Below are 20856 nucleotides of genomic sequence, written 5' to 3'. Positions count from 1 at the left end.
ATACATTGGAAAAATTCCCCTGTGAACTTAAGATGTGTGCATTTTATTTTGTTTTAAAGATTTTATTTATTTATTTGAGAGAGAGACAGAGAGAGAGCATGAGCGAGGAGAAGGTCAGAGGGAGAAGCAGACTCCCCATGGAGCTGGGAGCCCCATGCGGGACTCTATCCTGGGACTCTGGGATCATGACCTGAGCCAAAGGCAGTCATCCAACCAACTGAGCCACCCAGCCGTCCCAAGATGTGTGCCTTTTAGCCTGTGTAGACCCATCTTCCAGCTGAGAAACTTCGGGCGACTCTTGGGAAGAAATTGATTTTCCAGTGTAACCAACAAAGGAATGCGGGTGTTCCTTGATACTTGGAACTCTCACTATCCAAACAGTGCCGGTAGGGACATATCCCCTCCCTTCTTTTAAACCCTGAATTTGCCGTTAGAATAAAATTGCCGCCACACAACTCTTTTTAAGTCCTATTTGAGTCCAGGATGTGGATGGTACCATTGGAGCCTCACAGGCTCTAACGATCCTTGTACCTCTGACCCGCTTTGTACCTTGCTGAGACATGTTACACGTTACTGATCAGTATCTTCCCCTTCCCAGGGCCCTACTAGGCTCCTGCCCAGGTGCCTGGAGGCACCACCAATCTGAGTCCAATTACAGATGGTATCTTGAGTATCTTTAGCATTTTTTTGGTTGTTGTTTATTTAGTTACATCTCATGATCGTTGCAGGGTGAAAGAAAAATATAATTCATATTTGATTTGGTGCAAAATCGTTGTGCATTGCATACAAACATAACCACTAATGAGTTCATTAAGTGTTGAATAATGAAGTAATTAGCATTTTTCATGCTTTCCATTATGTCAAAATCCTTAGGTGGTTATAAGAGTGTTTTAAGAGTTTTAATGGTATTTGGGGAAATTGGTTGGGGTTGTTGGAAGGAGCTGGGAGTGCATTATTGTCCCCACTTAAAATAGTTGTTTATCTTCAGATTTTCACTTTAATGCTTTTGGGGGAATGGATCAGATTTAGATTATGAAGGATGCCTGTTTAAAGAGATTCACGCACGTGTGTGTAATATAGTGCATTTCTTATATTTACGATATACGTACATACGAGGAATCCATAACTAGCCTAAGTTCCAGTTTCCCCATTTTTCTATTCCATTTTCAAGATTTGCTCGGTACATGCCACTAACTTGCCTAAGATGCTGATCTGGGTCATTTAAAAAAGTCTGGAACCCTGGGTGGCTCAGTGGGTTAAAGCCTCTACCTTCCACTCAGGTCATGATCCCAGGAGCCTGGGATTGAGCCCCACATCGGGCTCTGTGCTCAGCGGGAAGCCTGCTTCCTCCTCTTTCTCTGCCTGCCTCTCTGCCTACTTGTGATCTCTGTCAAAAAAAAAAAAAAAAGTCTGGAACCATTTCAAGCCTCCTGAGTGTGGACAGGGACTCCCACACCTGGACCCCACTAGGATGGGCACTCCAAGAGGCAGCCACCTCTGTCCTATCCACCACGGTCTGCCCAGAGCGCAGCATGGTGCCTGGTACATAGACACTCAATAAATATTTGCAGAGGGAGCCTGGGTGGCTCAGTGTCTGGCTCTGGTCATGGTCCTGGAATCCTGGGATCGAGTCCTGTGTCCGGCTCCCTGCATGGCGGGGAGTCTGCTTCTCCCTCTGCCTCTGCTCCTTTCCCTGCTCATTCTCTCTCTCTCTCTCAAATAAATAAGATCTTTAAAAAATAAATATTTGCAGAATGGATGGATCGGGCTTCAGCTACAGAGCCGCCTGGCTAGAAGAGGCTGTCACCTGGTCGAGATCCTGTTTCTGTTGCAGGCCAGCTCTGTCGCCTAGTGTAAGCATGGCGGAGTCTCACCCTCTGGTGACAGTGGCTCTGTTATGCCTCACTCCAAGGTTACTGGCGAAGATTACATAAGAACAAAAGGAAAAGCACCTGGACGGACATCCTCTGGGGCCCTACTCCCACCTACCTCTCCCTTTCTCCGTGGCTCCACCCACCCCTGTCTTGGGGACACCCCTTTTGCTCCTTCGAAGGAGCCTGGCTTGGGACGGAGTCCTCACGCTAGCCCTGCATTGGGTCTGGACTTTGCATTCTAGACTCAAAGTAACAGGAAGGGGGGCTCTCAAGCTCAGAGTAAGGACAGCTTTGTCTTTCGAAACCTCGCAACAATGTTTCTTGGCCTGTTGGATTCCCTCTCCCAATCCGCCTTTTTTTAGGTGGGGGCTCAACCTTATTAAGATATACTTCGCATACAATAAACCACATCCATTAAAGTAAGTATGTGGATAAAATTGACAGATGCATAGTTAGTGAAAACCACCGCGATCAAGATACACGATACTGCTACCACCCCAGATAGCCTGGTGCTCCTTTGCATTTTGTTCCTCCCTCCGCACCCCCGGCCCAGGCAACCACTGATCAGCCCCCAGGCCCAGGCAACCTCTGATTAGCTTTGGGATGGCCAAGGATTAGTTTGTCTCGCCTAGAATTTCCCATTAGTGGAATCCTATAGCAGGTTGCTTTTTTGTCTCCTGATTCTCTAGCATAATACCTTTGAGATTTTGCTACGTTTGAGCACTTATCAGTTTATTCCTTTTTGTTTTTAATCATGGACGAGTACGCCACTCTCTGGGCGCAGCAGTTTGTGGCTCCATTCCCGTGGAATGGACACCAGACAGGTTCTGGTTTGGGGCTCTCGTATAGACGGTGTGTCAGTACACGGGTGGGTTGTCTACCATCGATCTCCCATTGCTATGGAAATCTTTTTGTAATGCCCAGGGAGGACACACAAATATTTACTGCTTGGTTAAAGGGAGCAGTTCCTCCCAACAGCAGTGGGGACATGTAACTTCCTTCTTCCCTGATGGGGAGTTGGGGCAGGGGGAGAAGTTCAGGGAGTCCCCACAGAGAGGCATTCATGGTGATGACTGTTTACCAACAGACCAGTAATCTACAACGTAATATTGTCATGTTTCAACCACCATCATGGCCACACCAGCGCCTGTGTTGGCTTGAGTGTCAGCTCTGGGAAAATCCTCTTGGCTCTGCTGACGTGAAGGTCATGGATACTATGACCTACCTGCACGTGATTTGATGTTATTCATTTTTTAAAGTTTATTTATTTAGTTAGTTTTTAGTAACCTCCACCTCCAAAGCAGGGCTTAAACTCCCGACCCTGAGATCAAGAGTTGCATGCTCTTTCCGACTGAGCCAGCCGGGGACCCCTGGGGCTTGGATAATTCTTAAGCAGGTTTTTCCAAGTGAGGCTAAAATTCAGTTAACGTGCACTAATCTGAATGTGCTGGTTTTTACAATACCGAAAAGCTTCCGTTCTGGCTGGCTAATCATACAAGAGTCAATGAGCGAGCGCTGAAATTCAGTGATACGTATCCTAATATAAACTTGTTAATTCAAGTTAATTGCTACAATAGGTTTCCCCTCATATTATTTACCTAGTTGAGAATAAAAATACTGAATACACAAAGCTGTGAGGCAGGATTATAAAGGCTACAAAACTAGGGTTTTTTGGGAATATTTTATTTCTTTATTTGCAAGAAAGCGAGAGTGCATGAGAGGGGCTAAGTTCAGAGGGAGAAGCAGACTCCCTGCCAAGCAGGGAGCCCGATGCTGGACTCGATCCCCAGACTCCAGGATTGTGACCTGGGCCAAAGGCAGACGCTTAACCAACTGAGCCTCCCAGGTGCCCCAAGGTTACAAACGTTTTTAGTGTACATTGTTGTTCATTCAGGAACAAGGAATAGAGGAGAAAACACCAAAACACTATGGATGGTGCTAAGAGAAATTCTTTTTTCTTTTTAAAGATTTTTATTTATTTATTTTACAGACAGAGATCACAAGAGAAGCAGGCAGAGAGAGAGATGGGGAAGCAGGCTCCCTGGTAAGCAGACAGCCCGATGTGGGGCTCTATCCCAGGGCCCCGAGATCACGACCTGAGCTGAAGGCAGAGGCTTTAACCCACCAAGCCACCCAGGCGCCCCAAGAGAAATTCTTGATCTGTTGAGACCTCAAGTCACCTAATGGTACTCAGTTTAATGGGAAGTTGCCAGAAGCACTTGATGTGGTTCTCTTATCAAATCACAGCTAGCCAGGGTTATTTTATATATATATTTATATAATAAATAAAGTAATTAAATAAATGAATATATATATATATATCTCATATCAATCAAGAAACTGCACTAACAATTTCTAAGTGTTTCTAAATAAAACAAAATCATTGAATGATTTAACAATGATCTGAGTTTCAGCTCATGTTCTTGGCAAACAATTCAAAGAAATATGTATACACAGATCGTTTCCATCCTTCAGAGAAGAAAAAAGAAATATTTACACATTGTGATGCATATATTGACATATATATTAATTTGTATCACCGTACCAGTTGCATAAGATTTTGAACATCGCACTCCCTTCAGGAATGTCCAAAGGGGCTTTCAAAACTGTATGTGACAAGGGTCAGTGCTTTACCCTGTGGAGAGGTCCTGTCTATTATGACCTCTCCACCCCTGGGCTACGCATCACCTGATCACGCTGATAACCTAAATCATCCCCTTATGTTTCCAGAATGTTCCGTGGAAACCCAACAGTCTCTGGGAACTCTTTGCAGGTTCAGTGGCTAAAAACAGAGGCTGTGATTTAAGAAGTCAGACTTTGGATGTCGAGCCACATTTGAGATGGGACCAGATTTGCATTGATCATCTTCTTCCTCCCCTCCCCCTCCTGGCTTCCCGCTTCTGCAATCTCGCCCATCCCCCACAGGCAAGTCCCTGCCTCCCTGGACTTGGGGGAGTCGCAAGTCAAGGGACTTGCCTAAGATCACAAGTAAAGTTGGCCAGGAGCCACACACAGCCTTGATTCCTGAGCCTTTACCACTCAAGTGGCTCACAGCACCCCCGTGGGGGGAACGTTCACCACCTGCATTTCCCAGGCACAGAGCAGAGGTTTGGAGAGGCAGAATCATGATGGCCTAAACTCCCAGTGGGAGAAAGAGGCAGAGCTGGGTTTTGACCCCAGGCCTCTCCTGCCTCAGAGCCTGTGGTTCCAAATGGGACAAGTCACTAAGATGAGCCACGTAAACAAAACCCTCTTTGCTTTTTTAAAAATGGAATAATTTAAGCCTTATTACTAAAATACAGAGCGATAGAAGTACCTGTATATAATTTATAAATAAGTATATTCGGGATACTTGCTCAAATGGCATTTAATCTTGGGTGCATGAGCATAGGAGGAAGGCCACCATGGCTTCACCAGCTAAGGGATGCAGACTCCCGGGGACCCCCCTCTCATGTAGCATAACTAGAGAGGGGCACAGCAGCCAAATTCAGTGTGCGCTCCAGCCTGACCGCCGGGGTTCAAGTCCTTGGTCTGTTGCTTTCTAAGCTGTCTGACCTTGGGCAAGTGACTCTGCCATTCTGGTCTCAGTGTGCTCACCTGTAAAATGGAACTAATAGCAGCTCTGGCCTCAGAGGGTTGAAGTGAGAGATGGAGCAGTCTCTCCGCGTCCAGCACTGAGAAGGACGCTGCGCACACCATATGAGCTGAGTAACTCGAGCTCTGATTGCTGTTCATCCCGCCGCGCAAGTGGGCTACCAGGTGCGGAGCGCTGAAACGACGAGGTAACGCAGTTAACATGGAGTGGCTCTGGCATCCAGAGCTTGGTTACCCACTGCGGCAGCTCAAGGCTGAACCCGTTTCCTCCTCTGCAAGATGTGGTTAAGAGCAGCATGCAATTCACAGGGCGCTCGCAGGAGGCCATGAGGTCACATTCTGGAAGAAGGGAGACAGTCATCCTGTCCCGCCAGGTACAGGGGATTGGAGAGACCAAAAGGTTCAAGTTAGGGAAGCTCGGGGAACGGTAGTTGTTAGGTGCTTGACTGGGCCTTGGACCCCAGACTAGGACAGAGGCGCCCTCTCGTGGCGGAATCAGCTCCAGCAACCAAGCGTCCTGCGGGCTTTTGGGACGCTGCGAGGACACTCCCTGAATCCTGGAGAAACTGGACACTCACCCGGCCCGCCTAATTAGGAAGTGGCAGAGCTGGGGTTATAATCGCAGCAGTCCGGGCGCAGAACGTACACATCTTCCTCTTTACAAAACTGTCTGTGCTCCAAATAAACCCTAGCTCTCGGAAATCTTGGTCGGGGCATGTCTTCCAAGTGCAGGACGGTGCTGGGCCTTGCCCCGCAGCTCTGCATCCCCGACTCGCCCACCAAATGCCAGCAGCACCATAGCCAAGGCCAGGTCCCCCCCCACCCCCCACTCCCCACTCCCTGGCCTGAGTGTTCTCCAGACCCCCCCGGGGCGGGCGCAGGAACTTCAGCCACTTCCTGCCAAACGCAGGAGGGACGGGTTGGGGTACTCTGGGTTCTCGATGACCCCGGGGCCGAACTTGAGCTCCAGGAAGCGACGGTAGTTGTTAGGTGCTTGCGCCACGAAGCCAGCAAAGGACAGGGGCACGAGAGGCTGCAGGAAGTGTTCAGGGAACTCGACATCTTGCCGGTGATCCAGCCATGTGTCCTTGGTCATGACTCCATTGCGGGGGTAGAAGGGCCACAGGTCCACGTGCAGATGGTTGCTCTCACTGTACTGCACACGGAAGAAGTCGCCCTCTACGGCCTTCTCCCACACGAAGCCGCGCTCGTCCACCACGGAGCCGGCCTCAGCCCCCCGCAGCTGCTCGCAGTTGCCCACGTCCTCCAGGTAGATGCCCAGGTCCACATCGTAGTCCCATGGGATGATGTCCCCGTGGCGGGCGGCCCCGAGCAGCGAGCCGCCCTCCAGCCAGTAGCGCACACCGGCAGCCTCCAGCACGCCCACCACATAGCGGGCGGTCTCCCGCAGAGCGCGCAAGCAGCACGGGGGCGTCCAGCGCTCCTCGTAGAGGTAGGCCGGTGTGTCGCCCACCACCGTCCCGAAGCAGCGCGGGGTTTCCTTGCTACAACCGAACCACTCGAGGCGCCCGCCCTCCCCGCTTACCAGGCGGATGCCCAGCGAGCGCAGCAGTGCTGCCCGCCGCGCGCGCCCCTCGCGCTCTGCCTTCCAGCGCGCGTGGGCCGTGGCCAGGGGTGGCTGGCGCGCCACGCCGAACGGCAGGTCGAGTAGCTGCACCGCCCAGCCCCGCAAGGCCGTCTGCAGGAAGAGGCCGGTGCCCAGCGGCCGGGCCAGGGGAGCCGACAGGTTGAAGAGGTCGCGGGCGCGCAGGAGCACCACCGCGTCTCCGTCCAGGGCGTCACAGCGGGGCGCGGAGGGCGCGGGGCCGTAGCGGGCAGTCCACTCCCGCAGGCTGACGTTCAGGGCCAGGCACCGGGCAGGGTTGGCTGAGGCGACAGGGGCGGCCACCAGGCGTGCCCCTCCTGCCCGGAGCACCTCCACCATGCGCTCCAGTTGGCCCGGAGCCTCGGCCCTCGCCCCGTCAGGCACGAGGGCCACGAACTCGGTGGTCACGTAGGTCTCGGGGCGCGAGGCCGCGGCGGGCCGGTCCAGGGCCGGCTGGAGCAGCGCCAGGCGAACGTTGGGAACCCGGGGAAGGGCCAGGGGCGGGTAGGGGAGTGTGTCCGCGGCCACCACCACGGGCTGGGCGGCGTCTTGTTGCAAGAAGGAGTCCACCAGCTCAGGCACCGCGTTGTCAAAGGCCTCGAACTCCCGCACCAGGATGGTGACACGGGGGCCGGCAGCCACTCCACGGCGGGGACTCCGGGCCCGGGAGTTCCTGGGCTGGTGCTGCAGCCATGAGACATAGAAGAGGACCAGGAGGTTGAGGGTGATGGCGGCTGCCAGGGCAGCCTGGCAGCGGGTGAGACGCATGGGGCCAAAGTCGGGCCCTAGCTGGGCTTCCGGGGCATCCTGGGGAGGGGGGAACGAAAGGGGAGGCTGGAGGTGGTTGCCAGAAGCCTCCTACCCCTCAACACCCCCATCGCTAGTGCTGCCCTTCTATCCCAGCTCTTTCTCTATTTGGTTTCAGCTCTGACTTCCCCTCCTCCAGGAAGCGCTCTCTGACCTTCCATCCATCCCCTCTGGGGTCCCTCAGCTCCTTGGCTTCTCCCACCCCAGCCCACCACTCTGTGCTATTCCTTCGTGGGAGCAGGTCTGTATCCTCCCACTGGGCAGGTTCTGAGCTTGTTTCAGTCACTGCTGGGTCCCTAGTTCCCCCCAGCACAGAGCCTGGTGCTTAGCAAGGTTTTTACCAAATGATTCACCCTCCCTCCTTCCTTGTTCAACTGCATCTAATCTTTATCCTTTTCTTTGGCAACTTCTCATTCAGGTCTGGATTCAGTTACAAATGTCCCACTCCATTTCCAGGCCCCGTTTGCACCTTCTGCTCCACCATTCCCTCCTCCAGGAAGCCCCCCCACCTCCCCCATCTGTCTCTCCTGTCCTCTCACACTCTGGCTGGGGTGGGGGTGGGTGGGTGAGGGGAGGGGAGGAACGAAGCTGCTGGCCTCAGCATTGGCCCACCAAGCCCCTCCCCCACTGTCCTCTTTTCACTTCCTCAAACCCTGGGCCATCTGGCTGTCTCCTTCCCACTGGTCAGCCAGGTCGTTTTGGTTTTGCAAGAGAAGCTAGAAGTGTTTTCTTAAATCACAACTATCCCAATTTTTAATCTTGACCACTAATTAAAAAAACAAAAAACAAGGCAATTTTATCATATGTGTTAACTAACTAGAATTGAACTAAAAACCTGAAATTAAAAAATATAAATACTTTGAATGCCACATCCTATCAAATAAGAAATTAAAAGATAAAAATAAAATAATGATTTTTTTTTTTAAGGGGAGGGGGGCAGCCTCTTCTGATAAGCGACTGTGGACCCGAGGACACACCCCGGCCTGAATTCACCTGCTGCACTCCTAAGAAACCTCCAGAGGGCGCTGTCTCCCAGTTCCCCAACGCAACGCCAAGCTCCCGCTGGTCTCCAGCACAGGAGGTGTTGGGCTCTGAGCAAATACTCAAAAGTTTCCCCATGAAGGATTTCCGGAGGTTTCTACTCCTCCAATAAAGGGGGACATCAGAGACCCAGCCAATCTCGCCTTCAATCCTGGTCCACCCAGATCCCTGCTCAGCCTCCCCTGGTCTCCCGACCAAGTCGGCTGCTCATGGTAGCCAGAGGGATCTTCATAAAGCACAAACCTGACCTCTCCTTCCCTGCTCAGCACCTGCCATGGTTACCCAGTACCCTGAGGAAAAAGTTTCAGTTTCTTATAACATCCCACCAGGCCTGGGAGGACCCTGGGTCTCTTGCTGGTGCATCAGTCCAGTTCCACCTCCTGCCATGTGCCAAACTCGGCCTAAGCCACCTTGGACTTTTCCTCCCACAGATGTTACTTCTATGTCTTTGTATATTCTGTTCTTTCTGCTTAGAAGATGCTCTTCTCGAACACCCCTTCTCCCCATGCCTCTTTCCCCCTGCAGAACTCCTGCCTCTGCTTTTAGGCCTTAGCTCTGATGCCTCCTCCTGCAGGAAGCCCTCCCTGAACCCCAAGCTGGGCAAGAAGTTGTCTGTGGGCTCTTGAAGGCTCTGGGCTCCCCATCCCAACCCTGCGCATTCTGCTGGGCACCATCCAGTGATGGGTGTGTCTGCTCCACAAGACTGAGACCTGGGAGGGTAAAGCCAGGGCTTCTTCAGTCATCTCTGTGTTCCCGGCACACAGGTGGGCACTGAAAGTGCACTTGATGGAAAACTGATCCCCCAGGTCAGGGTTCTCAGAGTCTATAGGGCCTCAGGCTCCTGAAGCCAAATTGTACTGTGGCTCAAGGCCCCGGGTCTTCCTGCTTCCTCTCTCCCCTCTCTCTCCTACCAGGAATGCCCTCCTCCCCCTCTTCACCCATCCCAGGCCTGCCTGCCCTCCTGTGACCCAGCTCGGTTGGCATTTAAGAATCTGAGTTGCACTTTAAGAGCAACTTCTTAATCTTTAAAACCTTGGAATCACCTTCTGGACCTTAGATTGATTCTTCCTTCCTTCAGTTTTTCCCTCTCTGTGGAACTCCTACAATACTCCTGGCACTGTTCTAGGCACTGGGGACCCAGCAGCAGACACACAGCACACAGCAACAGACAACAATCCTGACCTCACATTACTGTGCAGACAGGCGGGCATGGCGGGGGTGATGGGGGGAACCTTTGGAATCATAGAATCTTCAAGGTCTTAAAAACCTTAGACTCTTAGAGCTTATGTACGCAGAAGCCCCGGAGAGACCACTGATGGTTCTAGAATCTTCTAAAGACTCTGTAGAGACCCTTTCCCTTCTCTGCCCTCATTCCCCTACCTCCCCAGGGCTGTTCCCCACTTGGCACCCAGAGGGATCGTGTGAAAACTCAAATTAGATTCTGTCCTGCATCTGCTCGAACCTTCTGTGGCTTACAACTCAAAGGAAAAGCCAAAGTCTTCACCTGGGCCCATAAGGCCCCATGTGGTCCCAGTCTCTCCCACTGTCAGCTCCAGCCATGCTGGCCAAACACTAGTCTTCAAATCCTCCCAGGGCACAGCAGCCAAAGCACTGGCGATGCCCTCTGTCTGGACGCTGTCCCCCAGGCATCTGCATGGATCCTCCCTCGTGACCCTTGCATCTCTGCTCTGATGTTACCTGTCCAGGAAGCCCTTTCTTTGGCTACTCTCTTTCAAAACCTATCTCCCTATCATCCATGTATTTCCTGTGCCTCATCCCTGCGTTTTTCTAGTCGTTAGCTCGTAGATTTGACTTACTCTTTTGTTCCCTGCTGTGCGCTCAGGGCACAGCTCAGTGCCAGGCACGCACTAGGTGCTCAATAAATGTGTGTGGCACAAACGACTGACTCTGGGTGTTCAGATGGGGAAACTGTAGCTCAGGGACAGAAAGGATGGAGGGAAAACCCCGGTCTCTACCTCCCAGGCCCTGGTGCTCGGCATGTTCCATCTGACTGCCTCTGGGCCACGAGGAGCCCGGCAGGACAGAGGACAGAAATCGGGGCCTCGGAGACCAGTGGGTATGGCAGCCAGACGAGCAGGGCAGGGGACCAGAGAAGAAAGAGCAAGGAATCACCTAGTACCCTGACGCGGTTGGTCTTGGCTTCCCCAACTATAAGGGCTCAAAACTCCTTTATCGAGGCAAAGGGTTTTAAACGATGGTTCTGAAGGTCTGTATGTGTTTCTCTGAATCGCAGTATGATGATAGTATCAACAATTCTAGCTGCTCACCATAGGGCCAGATCCTTTTCTAAGCACTTAAATTACCTTGTTTCATTTTTATGTTCTGATTACATTTAAAAAATGAGGACAAAGCAGCACAGAGAAGTGAAGGCACTCATTCAAGGTCACACAGCTGGGAAATGGTGGACTCAGGATTTGACCCACAACCCTGGCTCCTGCTCTCTCTTAGGTCCACTCAAGACTGCCCAGCTTACTGTCCACCTTCACTGAGCATTCTGCAGCCCCAACCTGACAGGTGTTTTTCAAAGCTGAATATGGCAAATTACTGAATTAATTCACCCATTAACTCAACAGACAAGATACCTAGTGAGGACTCTCTGCACCAGACCATGTTCTGGGAACAGGGAAAGATTGAAGCAGTCACTGGGCAGGCCCTCCAGAGGTGGGAAGACAAAAACCACACACAGAACTTACAGATGGGTCAGGAAACCGGCAGGGGGTATGACAGAGAAAAGGTGGTCCAGGGAGGAGAGGACAGTCAAGCTGAGAGTTTGTCTCTCCATTCCCCAGAAAACAATGTAAGTAGACTCAGGTTCACTTTTGGCCTAGGTTCACCTGGCCTGAGCTCTGCTCTGGACTGAGCCTCGGCTGCCCCATCTGTGGAATGGGAATGTGACAGGCAAAGGAAATGAGTGATACGGGGGGAAGGGCAGTTTCCACAGCAGCGTTGGTGACACTCAGGAACTTCTTACCTCCTAGGTTCCTGCGGGAGCTCCGGATGGGCGGCTCCAGCCCAGCTCAGCTGCACTGCTGAGGGAACAAGAACCAGAAAACCCCAAATCAGCCAATTTTGCATAGCAGAGTACGATTTCACCTTGCCTGCAAAAGTGGCAATGAGAAGGTCAGAGAATCCTTCCTCTTTGAAGTTCCATGAGCTCGGGCCCCACCTGGGGTATCTCAGGAATGGGTGGGAAGGATGTCAGTTATACCAGCAGCCTAAAACCATCCCTTCTTATATATGTGCCCAGAAAGGTGGGGTTAGAAGTGACCAAAGCCATTACTGTAAAAACCCCTTCCCTAGACCCACTCCATCCTGAGCCACAATCTTAAAATTGTCCCCTATCTTCGTGGGCCTGGTTTTTAGGGACCCGGGAAAGGGCACTATCCTTATATGTCCCTGGTTACCATAGCAACCAGGGGTTGGCCTTGCCTGTTTCTACCTCCTGGTCCAGGCCCTGTAACCATAGCAACGGCTCCTCAGCAGAGCATCTTCTCTAAATAAAAACACCTGGTTGGCTTGGTCCATGGACCTCCCACGGTGAGAAAGGGGGGGGATGGTTACCATGGTAATGCCAGCTGGGTGGCTAGGAGGAGGGGTTGGGAAAGAGGTGTTCTCTCAGCAATCAGTGTCCTTGGGGCTGGGGTCCTTTCTACCTGAGTGCTAGGTGAGGTTGCCATAGTAACCAGATGAAGGTTGGGGCAGAAGGACCACGAGGGACTTAAGTTACCTTAGCAACCTCCTCCTGGTGCAGGGACAGGAGAGGTTTGGGGCTCCATAACCACAAAGAGGGAGGGTTCCAGGCTGGGGAAGGGTTACCCTGACTACCGACCTGGGCCAGGAAACGGGAGAGGATGGGGCCGTTGCTGAGACCACCCTGGTGGTCGCCCTTTCTCTCAGAGGAACAGTGTCATGGAGAGTGACATTTGGGTCTGGAGGGAGTTAGTATTTTCCTTTGGGGCGAAGCAGGAAGAGGGGCAGAAAGCGGCTCCTCCCAAAGTCCCGCTCTTCCCAGGCGCGACCCCAGCGCTCCGCCTGGGTCTCGGTTAGCCCTCCTCGGGGCGCGCGTCTCCGCCCCGCCCCTTCCCGCCCACCCGCGCGCGCGCGCGCGCTTTTGGGGTCGACCCGGGTGGGCGAGGCGCGCGCACGGCCTCGTTCCCATCATCGGCCCCCCCACGGCCCCCGCCGAGCGCGCGCGCGGGCGGTGCGGGGCGGTGGGTGGGGGGGTGCTGTTGGTACGGCCGCGCAGGCGCGCGAGGCACAGCGGGCGCGCGGGCCGGCCCCGGGGCCTCCATGATGGAGGAGCGAGCGGCAGCCGCGGTCGCCGCCGCCGCCTCCTCCTGCCGCCCGCTGGGCTCCGGCGCGGGCCCCGGCCCGACGGGGGCGGCCCCGCCCGTTGCCCCTGCCCCGGGGCCCGGCCCGGCTGGTAAGGGAGGCGGCGGCGGAGGCAGCCCCGGGCCTACGGCGGGGCCTGAGCCCCTGAGCCTGCCCGGGATCCTGCACTTTATCCAGCACGAGTGGGCGCGCTTCGAAGCGGAGAAGGCCCGCTGGGAGGCCGAGCGCGCCGAGTTGCAGGTGAGCGCCGCCCCGGGACCCCCGACCCCCCGCCCGGCCCGGCCCGGCCTCACCCGCCGCCGCCGCCGCCGCCATCTTGGAGCAATGGCCGCCGGGACGGCCGGGGGGGCGGGAGGGGACCGCGACCGGCCCGGAGACGGAGTGAGGGGCCGTCCGAGGGGGGTCCTGAGGGCACCCGGCGGCTGGAGGTGGGAGGGAGACCCCGGGGCTGGAGAGTCCGACCGGGGCCGGCCGAGAGGAGGGGCGCAGGGGAGCGGAACCGGCTAGGAGCTGGAGTGGGAGTGAGCGGACCGGCAGACGGGTTCCCTGGAGAGGACCTCGGGCCCTGAAGGGAGCCCAGGAGAACTCAGCAGAGAGTGGTGGGAGGACTCGTGGTGGGGGGGCTCTTGTTGGGAGTGAGCAAAAGCCTGAAAGGTACCGCTGGCCTCCCAACCCCGTCCCCGACCAGGTGAGGGTTGGAAGTGGAACCTAATGGGCTTCGGGTGGGAGAGGGGGGGCGTCGGGGAAACTTGGGAGCCGCCGAGAGCGAGAGTGAGTCGAGCGGGGAACTGGCCTGAGTGGAGAGAGGAAGTCAGGGAGCCTGGGACCGGGTGTGTTTCGGAGCGTTTGGACGGGGGAAGGAGGTGGGGGGGATTGAAAGATGGCTGTTATATGAGGACTCGGGATGAGAAGAGGGTGGGGGCGGGTTCCCAGGAGGAAGATGTATGTCCTCTCCTCTAAGAGGAAACTTTGGGGAGGCCGGCATGTGTGGCTATCGGGTGTAGGGTGGGGTGTCCCAGGGGTGGAAGCGTGGACAGGGCCAGGACTTGCTCTAGGAGCCTGTATGGAAGAGCTGCAGAGCCGAAACTCCAGTTTGGGGGGTGTGGAGGAGTGCGGAGGGGGTGGGGGGGGCAGGCAATGGTCTTAAGATGGGAGGTGTTTAGAGGATGTCAGGTGGAGAACCCTGAACTGTAGTGCTGTGGCGTCCAACATGGAGATAAAGGGACCTGGGACAGGAGGACTTGGAGGGATGTTCCTGGAGGGTGGCAGGGAGAGGGTTTTGCGGAGCAGGCAAACAGCATTGAAGAAGCATTTCAGAAGGACTCTGGGAGGAGATGTGTTTGTGGAAGTTTCTGGGGAAGGACCCCATGGTTTGTGGAGTAGCGTGGGAGAGGAGTGTGCCCTGGGATGATGTTTATTAGAGCCTGAGGAGTTGGGCTGGGTTTGGGCTTGATTTCGTGACCTTGAGAAGTGTGGGTCTGTTTGCCGAGTGTCTGGAGGATGGGGCATCAGAGCTGGGAGGATTTGAGGGGATCCATGGATGGTCCACCAGGACTGAGGGTTCCTGAGCTGGGATATAATTAGCAGAAGCCAGTATCTACTTTTAGCAGCCCAGTTTTCCCCTTCTGGTTCATGGTTTCCTGTCCAGTTGATATGGGGACCCCATATAAAGAACTGATTAGAGTTTTGTCCACAGGATGAATGAAGAGAGCATTCTACATTTCTCCCTCCTCCAAAAATAGGGATCTTAGCTGTGTAGTAGATGAGGCTTGGCCTTGAGGTGGGAGAGGAATCCTTACATAAGCACCCCTCACTTTTGTGTTCAACTCTGTTTCTGGCGCTTTTTCCCAGCATCCATCTCGCTTGATCCCAGGACCCCATTATGGAGACCGGGCAGGTGTCCTTGCCCTCACTCAGCAGTAACGCTGGCAGCTGCTGTTCGTTCGGACACAAAGGAGGTGCCAGGCACTGTGTGTAGCACTTTAGATACATGGTATCATTTCATCCTTGCAACATTCTGGGAGCGAGGTGGTCCTCTTCCTTGTCTCTCTCCCTTGCTTTTTTTTTTTTTTTTTAAGATTTTATTTATTTGACAGAGAATGATCACAAGTAGGCAGAGAGGCAGGCGGGGGGGGGGGGGGAGCAGGCTCCCTGCTGAGCAGAGAGCCCGATGTGGGGCTTGACCCAGGACCCTGAGACCATGACCTGAGCCGAAGGCAGAACTCAAAGAGTCCGAGGGGAAAGGGAGGCTCTGAGGGAGAGTCAGGCTGGGACTGAGCTAGGATCCCAGCCTGTGGGCGGCAGGGCTGGTCTGTGGGCTTTTAGAAGTCCATTCTCTGTACCTCCTTACTGCCCAGTGCAGACGAGGAACATGTAGCCTGGTGGCCTCCTCAGGATCATGCAAGCAGTCGTCAGCAAAACTGGGATGGAATCCTGGTCTCTGGGATTTCACACCAGTGCCCCCTACAGCACTCACTGTACCACCTTGTTGTCCTTGAGATTGAAAAGAGAAGAGCTGTGTGTTTATGCCCTCACCTAGTGGCTCTTGGAGTTAAAGAGGAGCTTAGGCTCTCCCGGTCTCGGCTGCAGCATCACTTACTGTGTACTGCTGTTTCCTTTTGTCCTGTCACATTAGTAAGAACACAGAGGTCTCATAGGTGTGTGTGTGTGTGTGTGTGTGTGTGTGTCTGTGTGTTTATGTATATATGAGTGAAAAGAGAAAGCCACCCTCCGTCCTTTTTCTGCTCATCTCTGCAACCGTTCCTGCTAGAAAAGGGGTTCAGCTCTGTGTGTGTAAAACACGAGGTCACATACAAATCATGTTGCAACTTCTTTCACATACCTGTCTTGGCGTTCCTTTCCTGTCGGCACCGAGAGCTTTCGTACTATTTTTTTTTTTAAGATTTTATTTATTTATCAGAGAGAGAGAGAGAGGGAGAATGAGCGAGCACAGGCAGACAGAATGGCAGGCAGAGGCAGAGGGAGAAGCAGGCTCCCTGCCGAGCAAGGAGCCCGATGTGGGATTCGATCCCAGGACGCTGGGATCATGACCTGAGCCGAAGGCAGCTGCTTAACCAACTGAGCCACCCAGGTGTCCCGCTTTCGTACTATTTTGATAGCTATACTCCCCTGGATGTTTATACCGCAGCTCCCTTGGTCGACCCTTGGTGACAGACTTTAAGCTTCTTTCCAGACTCCCCTCCCTGCCCCTCCACCCCCGTCAGAAATGGCTGCAGTGAACGTCTGTATATTCCCGTGTGAGTGTAAAGCGGCCTTGGGGGGCGGGAGGGTAGAACAGCTGTGCTCATGAAACGGAGGTCGGTGCAGGGTGCCCCCACGGTTCCACACACCCCCTTCCGGGGCACCTCATTTGACACACCTCTGTTCGAACACTCACCGCTTAACAGAGGTGTGACTCCTCTTGTGAGATCCTTGGAGGCTTGGCCCGTGTCAGACCTTTGCGAGGAACCCTGAATGTGTCTTCTCCAGATCGCCAAGTCCGGCTGCTCCTGGCACAGGACATGTTGCGCCGGTGGTGCGCTGGGTGAGGGCGTGGCGGGGCGTGGCAGGGAAGGCAGCCCCTCATGAGGTCCTGCCAGGAGGTACCCAGAGATCAGAGCAAGGAGGTAGCTCAGATGCCATCAACAATAAGTAGGATTTTGTGGGGTGGGAGATTCTGAGAAGCAGGCAGTGAGGTTTCTGCCCTTCAGAAGCTTTGAGGCTAACAGAGGCGGCTGGTCTGCACGAGAACCTGCAGAGAACTGGGCACACTCGCACCCTAGGGGAGTAATTCGATTGTGTGGCTCTGCTTGAAGCCCCATGATTATTTGGATGTAAGCATAAGATATTTTAATGAAAACGTAAATTAAGGTCATAAATATTTCTGATTTCAAAGATATGCACGCTATACATTTAAGATAAAACAACACAGGATGAACACGAAAGGTCACATGCAAACCCTATATAGTTTATAGATAGGAGGCCCTTTTGGGGAGGGGAGCTCCCCAAGGATGGGGGACCCTCTCAGGGGAATCTCAACTGGACATTCCTGGAGAAGCAGTGATGGGGGATGTAGGGAGCGAGGTGGGGGCAGAGCAGGTGTGGGGCCGGCCCCTCCCTTACTGCCAGCCTCCCCAGGGGCTCTGAGGGATTTGGGGGCAGGAATCCCTGCCAGGAGCTGCTGGAGAAGGAGCGTAGGAGATACAGGGCTGGGTGGTCCCGAAGAGAAACACACAGGACTGGCGGCCAGGACGGAAGGGTCCACAGTAAGATAGGGAGAGGCATCCGTCTGCTCCTGGGAGGACTGAGACCCTTTGGGTCCTCGGGAAGCCTTTTTAGTGCTTCCTGGCTGTAGAGAGGGAGCAGCCGCAGTGAAGCCGCAGCTGCGCCTGGGCACAGTCCCCCGGGGTGTGTGTGTTCTAACATTCTGGCCGGGGGGAGTGGTGGTGGGTGGATATGGTGGGTGGAGAACTTCCAGATCCTGGGCTTACCTGCCAGCCCACCATTGCACTCAGAGATGAGGCAGCGCCGGCTGCTGGCATTTTCGGCGGTAGGAGGAACTGGCCGCCAACACTTCCCCTCTCTGTGGGATTCCTCCCAGTTGGTTCACTTGAGCCACATGTTTCTGATTTTCATTTCTCCCTTTGCCAGGGGAGCTGGAAAGGGGACAACAGAGCAGAGCGGGCTGAGTCAGGTTCCCGCACCATAATTAGAAGGGAGATCAGGGCTTGCTGTGGTGATAGCAGGGAGATTAAGGGGCCAGGCCCAGCAAGTCTGAGGGCCTGGTATGCTCCTGCCTTCTCTTTCTTCTCCCCACAGACTTAGTCACCTGTCTTATCAGTCCTGCCTCCTTATTACTGCAAATCCACTAACCCAGCCCCCCTTCCTGGTCTGGGCCACTGTCAGTTCTCCCTGGGATTTCTGGGACTGCCTCCTGGACTGGACTTTAGCAACCCCCCAGCCGTCAGTTCTCGGCAGTATAGCTGCAATTGTCTCTGGAACATGCACTGACTACATCTCTCCTTTGCTTAAAACCTTTCCACGGCTTCCTGTATGCTCTGAGGACAACTTTCAAACTCCTACTTGGTCTGTGGTCCTTTCTCGGTCCTTCTCGCCATACCTGGTGACGTATAGTGATCTGTTCATTATTTGTCCTACACCCCGAGAAGCCTCTCTGCCTTTTCTCGCTAACCCTGTTACACATTCTCATGCGGCTGTACTGGCCTTCTTAGCGTTCCGTAAGCCTGCCATGTAGCTCTTGTCTCTGTCCTCTGCCTGCAGCACATGCTACTCCCCTGGCCAACTTCTTCCTTTTTTTTTTTTTTTTTTTTAATATTTTATTTATTTATTTATTTGCCAGAGAAGAGATCACAAGCAGGCGGGGGGGCCGGGGAAGCAGACTCCCTGCTGAGCAGAGAGCGTGATGCGGGGCTCGATCCTAGGACCCTGAGATCATGACCTGATCATGACTCGAAAATGCCAGCAACCTGAGCCAAAGGCAGAGGCTTAACCCACTGAGCCAGGCAGGTGCCCCTCCCTGGCCAACTTCTAACAGCCTTCAGGTCTTGGCTGAGCTGTGCTTCTTACCTCCCCAGGAGCAGGTTGGGTGTTCTCCTCCCATAACACCCTTTGTTCCCTCGCAGTGCCCAGTCACATGGTTTGTTGGTTGTGGATGCTCCTGCCTGTTTTCCACACTGCACTGAGAGCTCTGAGGCCAGGAACCAGTCGTCTTCTCCGTGACTCTCTAGTGGCTCATTCGGGATCTGGCTGTCTAGGCAGTCACCAGTGCGGGATGTTGAATGAACGTGGGTGTTCAGCAGGCTGTTCCGGCGCTGGGAAGTACAGGGCTCACTATGGAAGCCCCAGAGGGTAGCGAGGACAGTGAGGAGGTAGAAACTTGGGGCTTCTGTTTGGTGATTGACCTTTTCTTCTCCACCTCTCCCCCCACCTTCTAAAGGGACTGGACAGGGTGGCTTTGGGTGAGTGAGATGATACACAAGGGACAGAAAATCAGACTGCTAAGGTGGTGACCACATGTGAGTCTGCCTGTCTGGCCTTAGGTATTTATGCGTGTATGTGTTGATTTAAAGTGTAGAGAGAAAACGGTGTTCAGAAGGGGGAAAAAGTCCATTCCCACAAAGGACAGATTGGGTCCCCCCACCCCCACCCCAACGCCATACCTGGTGACATATAATGATCTGTTCATTATTTGTCCTACACCCCCCTCTGGAAAATGCAGTCTGTCTTGAGTGCTGTATCCTCTGTCTGCACCTGTACCTGATACAGAGCTGGGGCTTAGTAAATATTGGTGTTGTAAGCGAATGGGTGCATGATACTTTTGTCTTACATTGAGGCAGGGATGCTCCTTTTTATTTTCTGGAAGGAAGCCCACGTTGCACTTATGCCTGTAGGCTACGTCCCTGGAAGTGGACCTGTCAGGGCAAAGGGAGTGTGTGTTTAATATTTCTATAGATGTGACGGAACTGCCCTCCAGGAAGGGTGCATCGATGTATGACCCCCACCAGAGGTATGTGAGTGCCCGTTTCCCGAGTTCCCGGCCAGAGGCAGGCATTAATTAGCACGTGCTCAGTTCTCAGCCAACCGAGGGAGAGATCTGGTCCCTAGAGCAGGGCCGAGGCCATAGGAGGCTTGTAGGCACAGAGCTGTGCCACACTCCCAAGTGTCCAGGGCAGGTAGGTCCTCTGGGCCCTTCGAGCCTCAAGGAGAGGGAGAGAGTGCAGGTGTGCATCTGAGAGGCTGCCGAGAACTTGCAGTCCTGGAGCCGGGCTCTGAAAATGGGCACGGCCTGGAAAAGGGGTCTGTGGCCAGACCCAGGGCTTCTGGTAGAGTTACCGAAGTTCGCCAGTGAACATGTGGTGTTTGGGGATTGGCTCCAGGAAGATGCAGCTGCCTGTGGGGGCAGGAGGCCTGCCTGCCACGGACATCTCTGCTGGATGGGGCTTGGGTCTTAAAAAAACTGGGCCTGTTTCAGTGTTGTGGAAGAACAGACAGGGAGAAGAAACATGCGGAGAGGTAGGAGCTGGCATTTATTAGCCCTTCTTCTGTGCTAGGCCTCGGACTGAGAAGAACTTAACACATGAGGGGCAGGCACTCTCGTGAGCCCCATTTTCTAGAAGGGGAAATGGAGGCTCAGAGAAGGCCGATGACCTGCCTCAGATCATGCAGCAAGTAAGTGGCCGAGCCCGGCCTGGAGCTCAGGCTGTCCCAGCCTGTAACAGTGGAGCACTTGGGGAGAAGCCAGGGTTGAGCCCTGCTCTCAGGGCTTTGGCACAGGACTTCTGGAACATGGTCAGGGGCCAGGATCCTGCCTCGAAGGCCGTTGGCCCAGTGTCTCCAAAAGACCTGTTGACGGACCAGAGCAGACTGGGGTAGCCCATGCCAGCAGACGGTGTGAAGTGGTTGGCAGGGGCCCTGGGTCATGTCTGTGGCATGTCTCGCTCACCCTGGGCAGACTCCAGTGGGACGCTTGGTCCCCGCGGTGGGGGTTGGGTGGTAAAGCTTTTGCATTGGAGCGGGAGCTGAGCTGAGCCACCCACTCTTGTCCCTAAGCTCCCGAAGTAG

The 20856-nt window shown here is 54.1% G+C and overlaps 2 protein-coding genes across 6 annotated transcripts in view; one reads left to right on the top strand and one right to left on the bottom strand.

Moving 5' to 3' along the window:
* Positions 1-5501: 5501 nt before the first annotated feature.
* Positions 5502-13618, bottom strand: FKRP (fukutin related protein). 3 transcript variants are annotated; one of them, XM_032326176.1, is made up of 3 exons: positions 13569-13618; positions 11915-11972; positions 5502-7881 (listed from the first exon to the last, which is right to left on the bottom strand). In XM_032326176.1, the coding sequence occupies exon 3, from the start codon at positions 7840-7842 to the stop codon at positions 6355-6357; it is 1488 nt and encodes a 495-aa protein (XP_032182067.1). In that variant the 5' UTR covers positions 7843-7881; positions 11915-11972; positions 13569-13618; the 3' UTR covers positions 5502-6354. The 3 variants fall into 3 exon arrangements, with proteins under 3 accessions (XP_032182067.1, XP_032182066.1, XP_032182065.1); XM_032326175.1 differs by having other exon boundaries at positions 11915-12041; positions 13569-13583; XM_032326174.1 differs by lacking the exon at positions 13569-13618 and having other exon boundaries at positions 11915-13109.
* Positions 13183-20856, top strand: part of STRN4 (striatin 4) — a 25405-nt gene continuing 17731 nt past the window's right edge. The window contains exons 1-2 of one of the 3 annotated variants that reach the window (XM_032326171.1): positions 13414-13515; positions 20346-20463. In XM_032326171.1, the coding sequence (XP_032182062.1) occupies positions 20455-20463 (9 nt within the window). In that variant the 5' untranslated portion in view covers positions 13414-13515; positions 20346-20454. Of the gene's footprint in view, positions 13516-20345; positions 20464-20856 lie in introns of all 3 variants that reach the window. The other 2 variants (XM_032326168.1, XM_032326169.1) reach the window with 2 other exon arrangements.

The sequence above is a fragment of the Mustela erminea genome, chromosome 19, assembly GCF_009829155.1.
Source record: "Mustela erminea isolate mMusErm1 chromosome 19, mMusErm1.Pri, whole genome shotgun sequence".
In the NCBI taxonomy this organism is placed as follows: domain Eukaryota; kingdom Metazoa; phylum Chordata; class Mammalia; order Carnivora; family Mustelidae; genus Mustela; species Mustela erminea.
The sequence above is the reverse complement of the archived record's forward strand: the minus strand, read 5'-3'. Positions and strand labels throughout refer to the sequence as shown.

Coding starts and splice junctions, on each gene's coding strand:
- FKRP (XM_032326176.1), bottom strand. CDS start 7,842: ATGCGTCTCACCCGCTGCCAGGCTGCCCTGGCAGCCGCCATCACCCTC.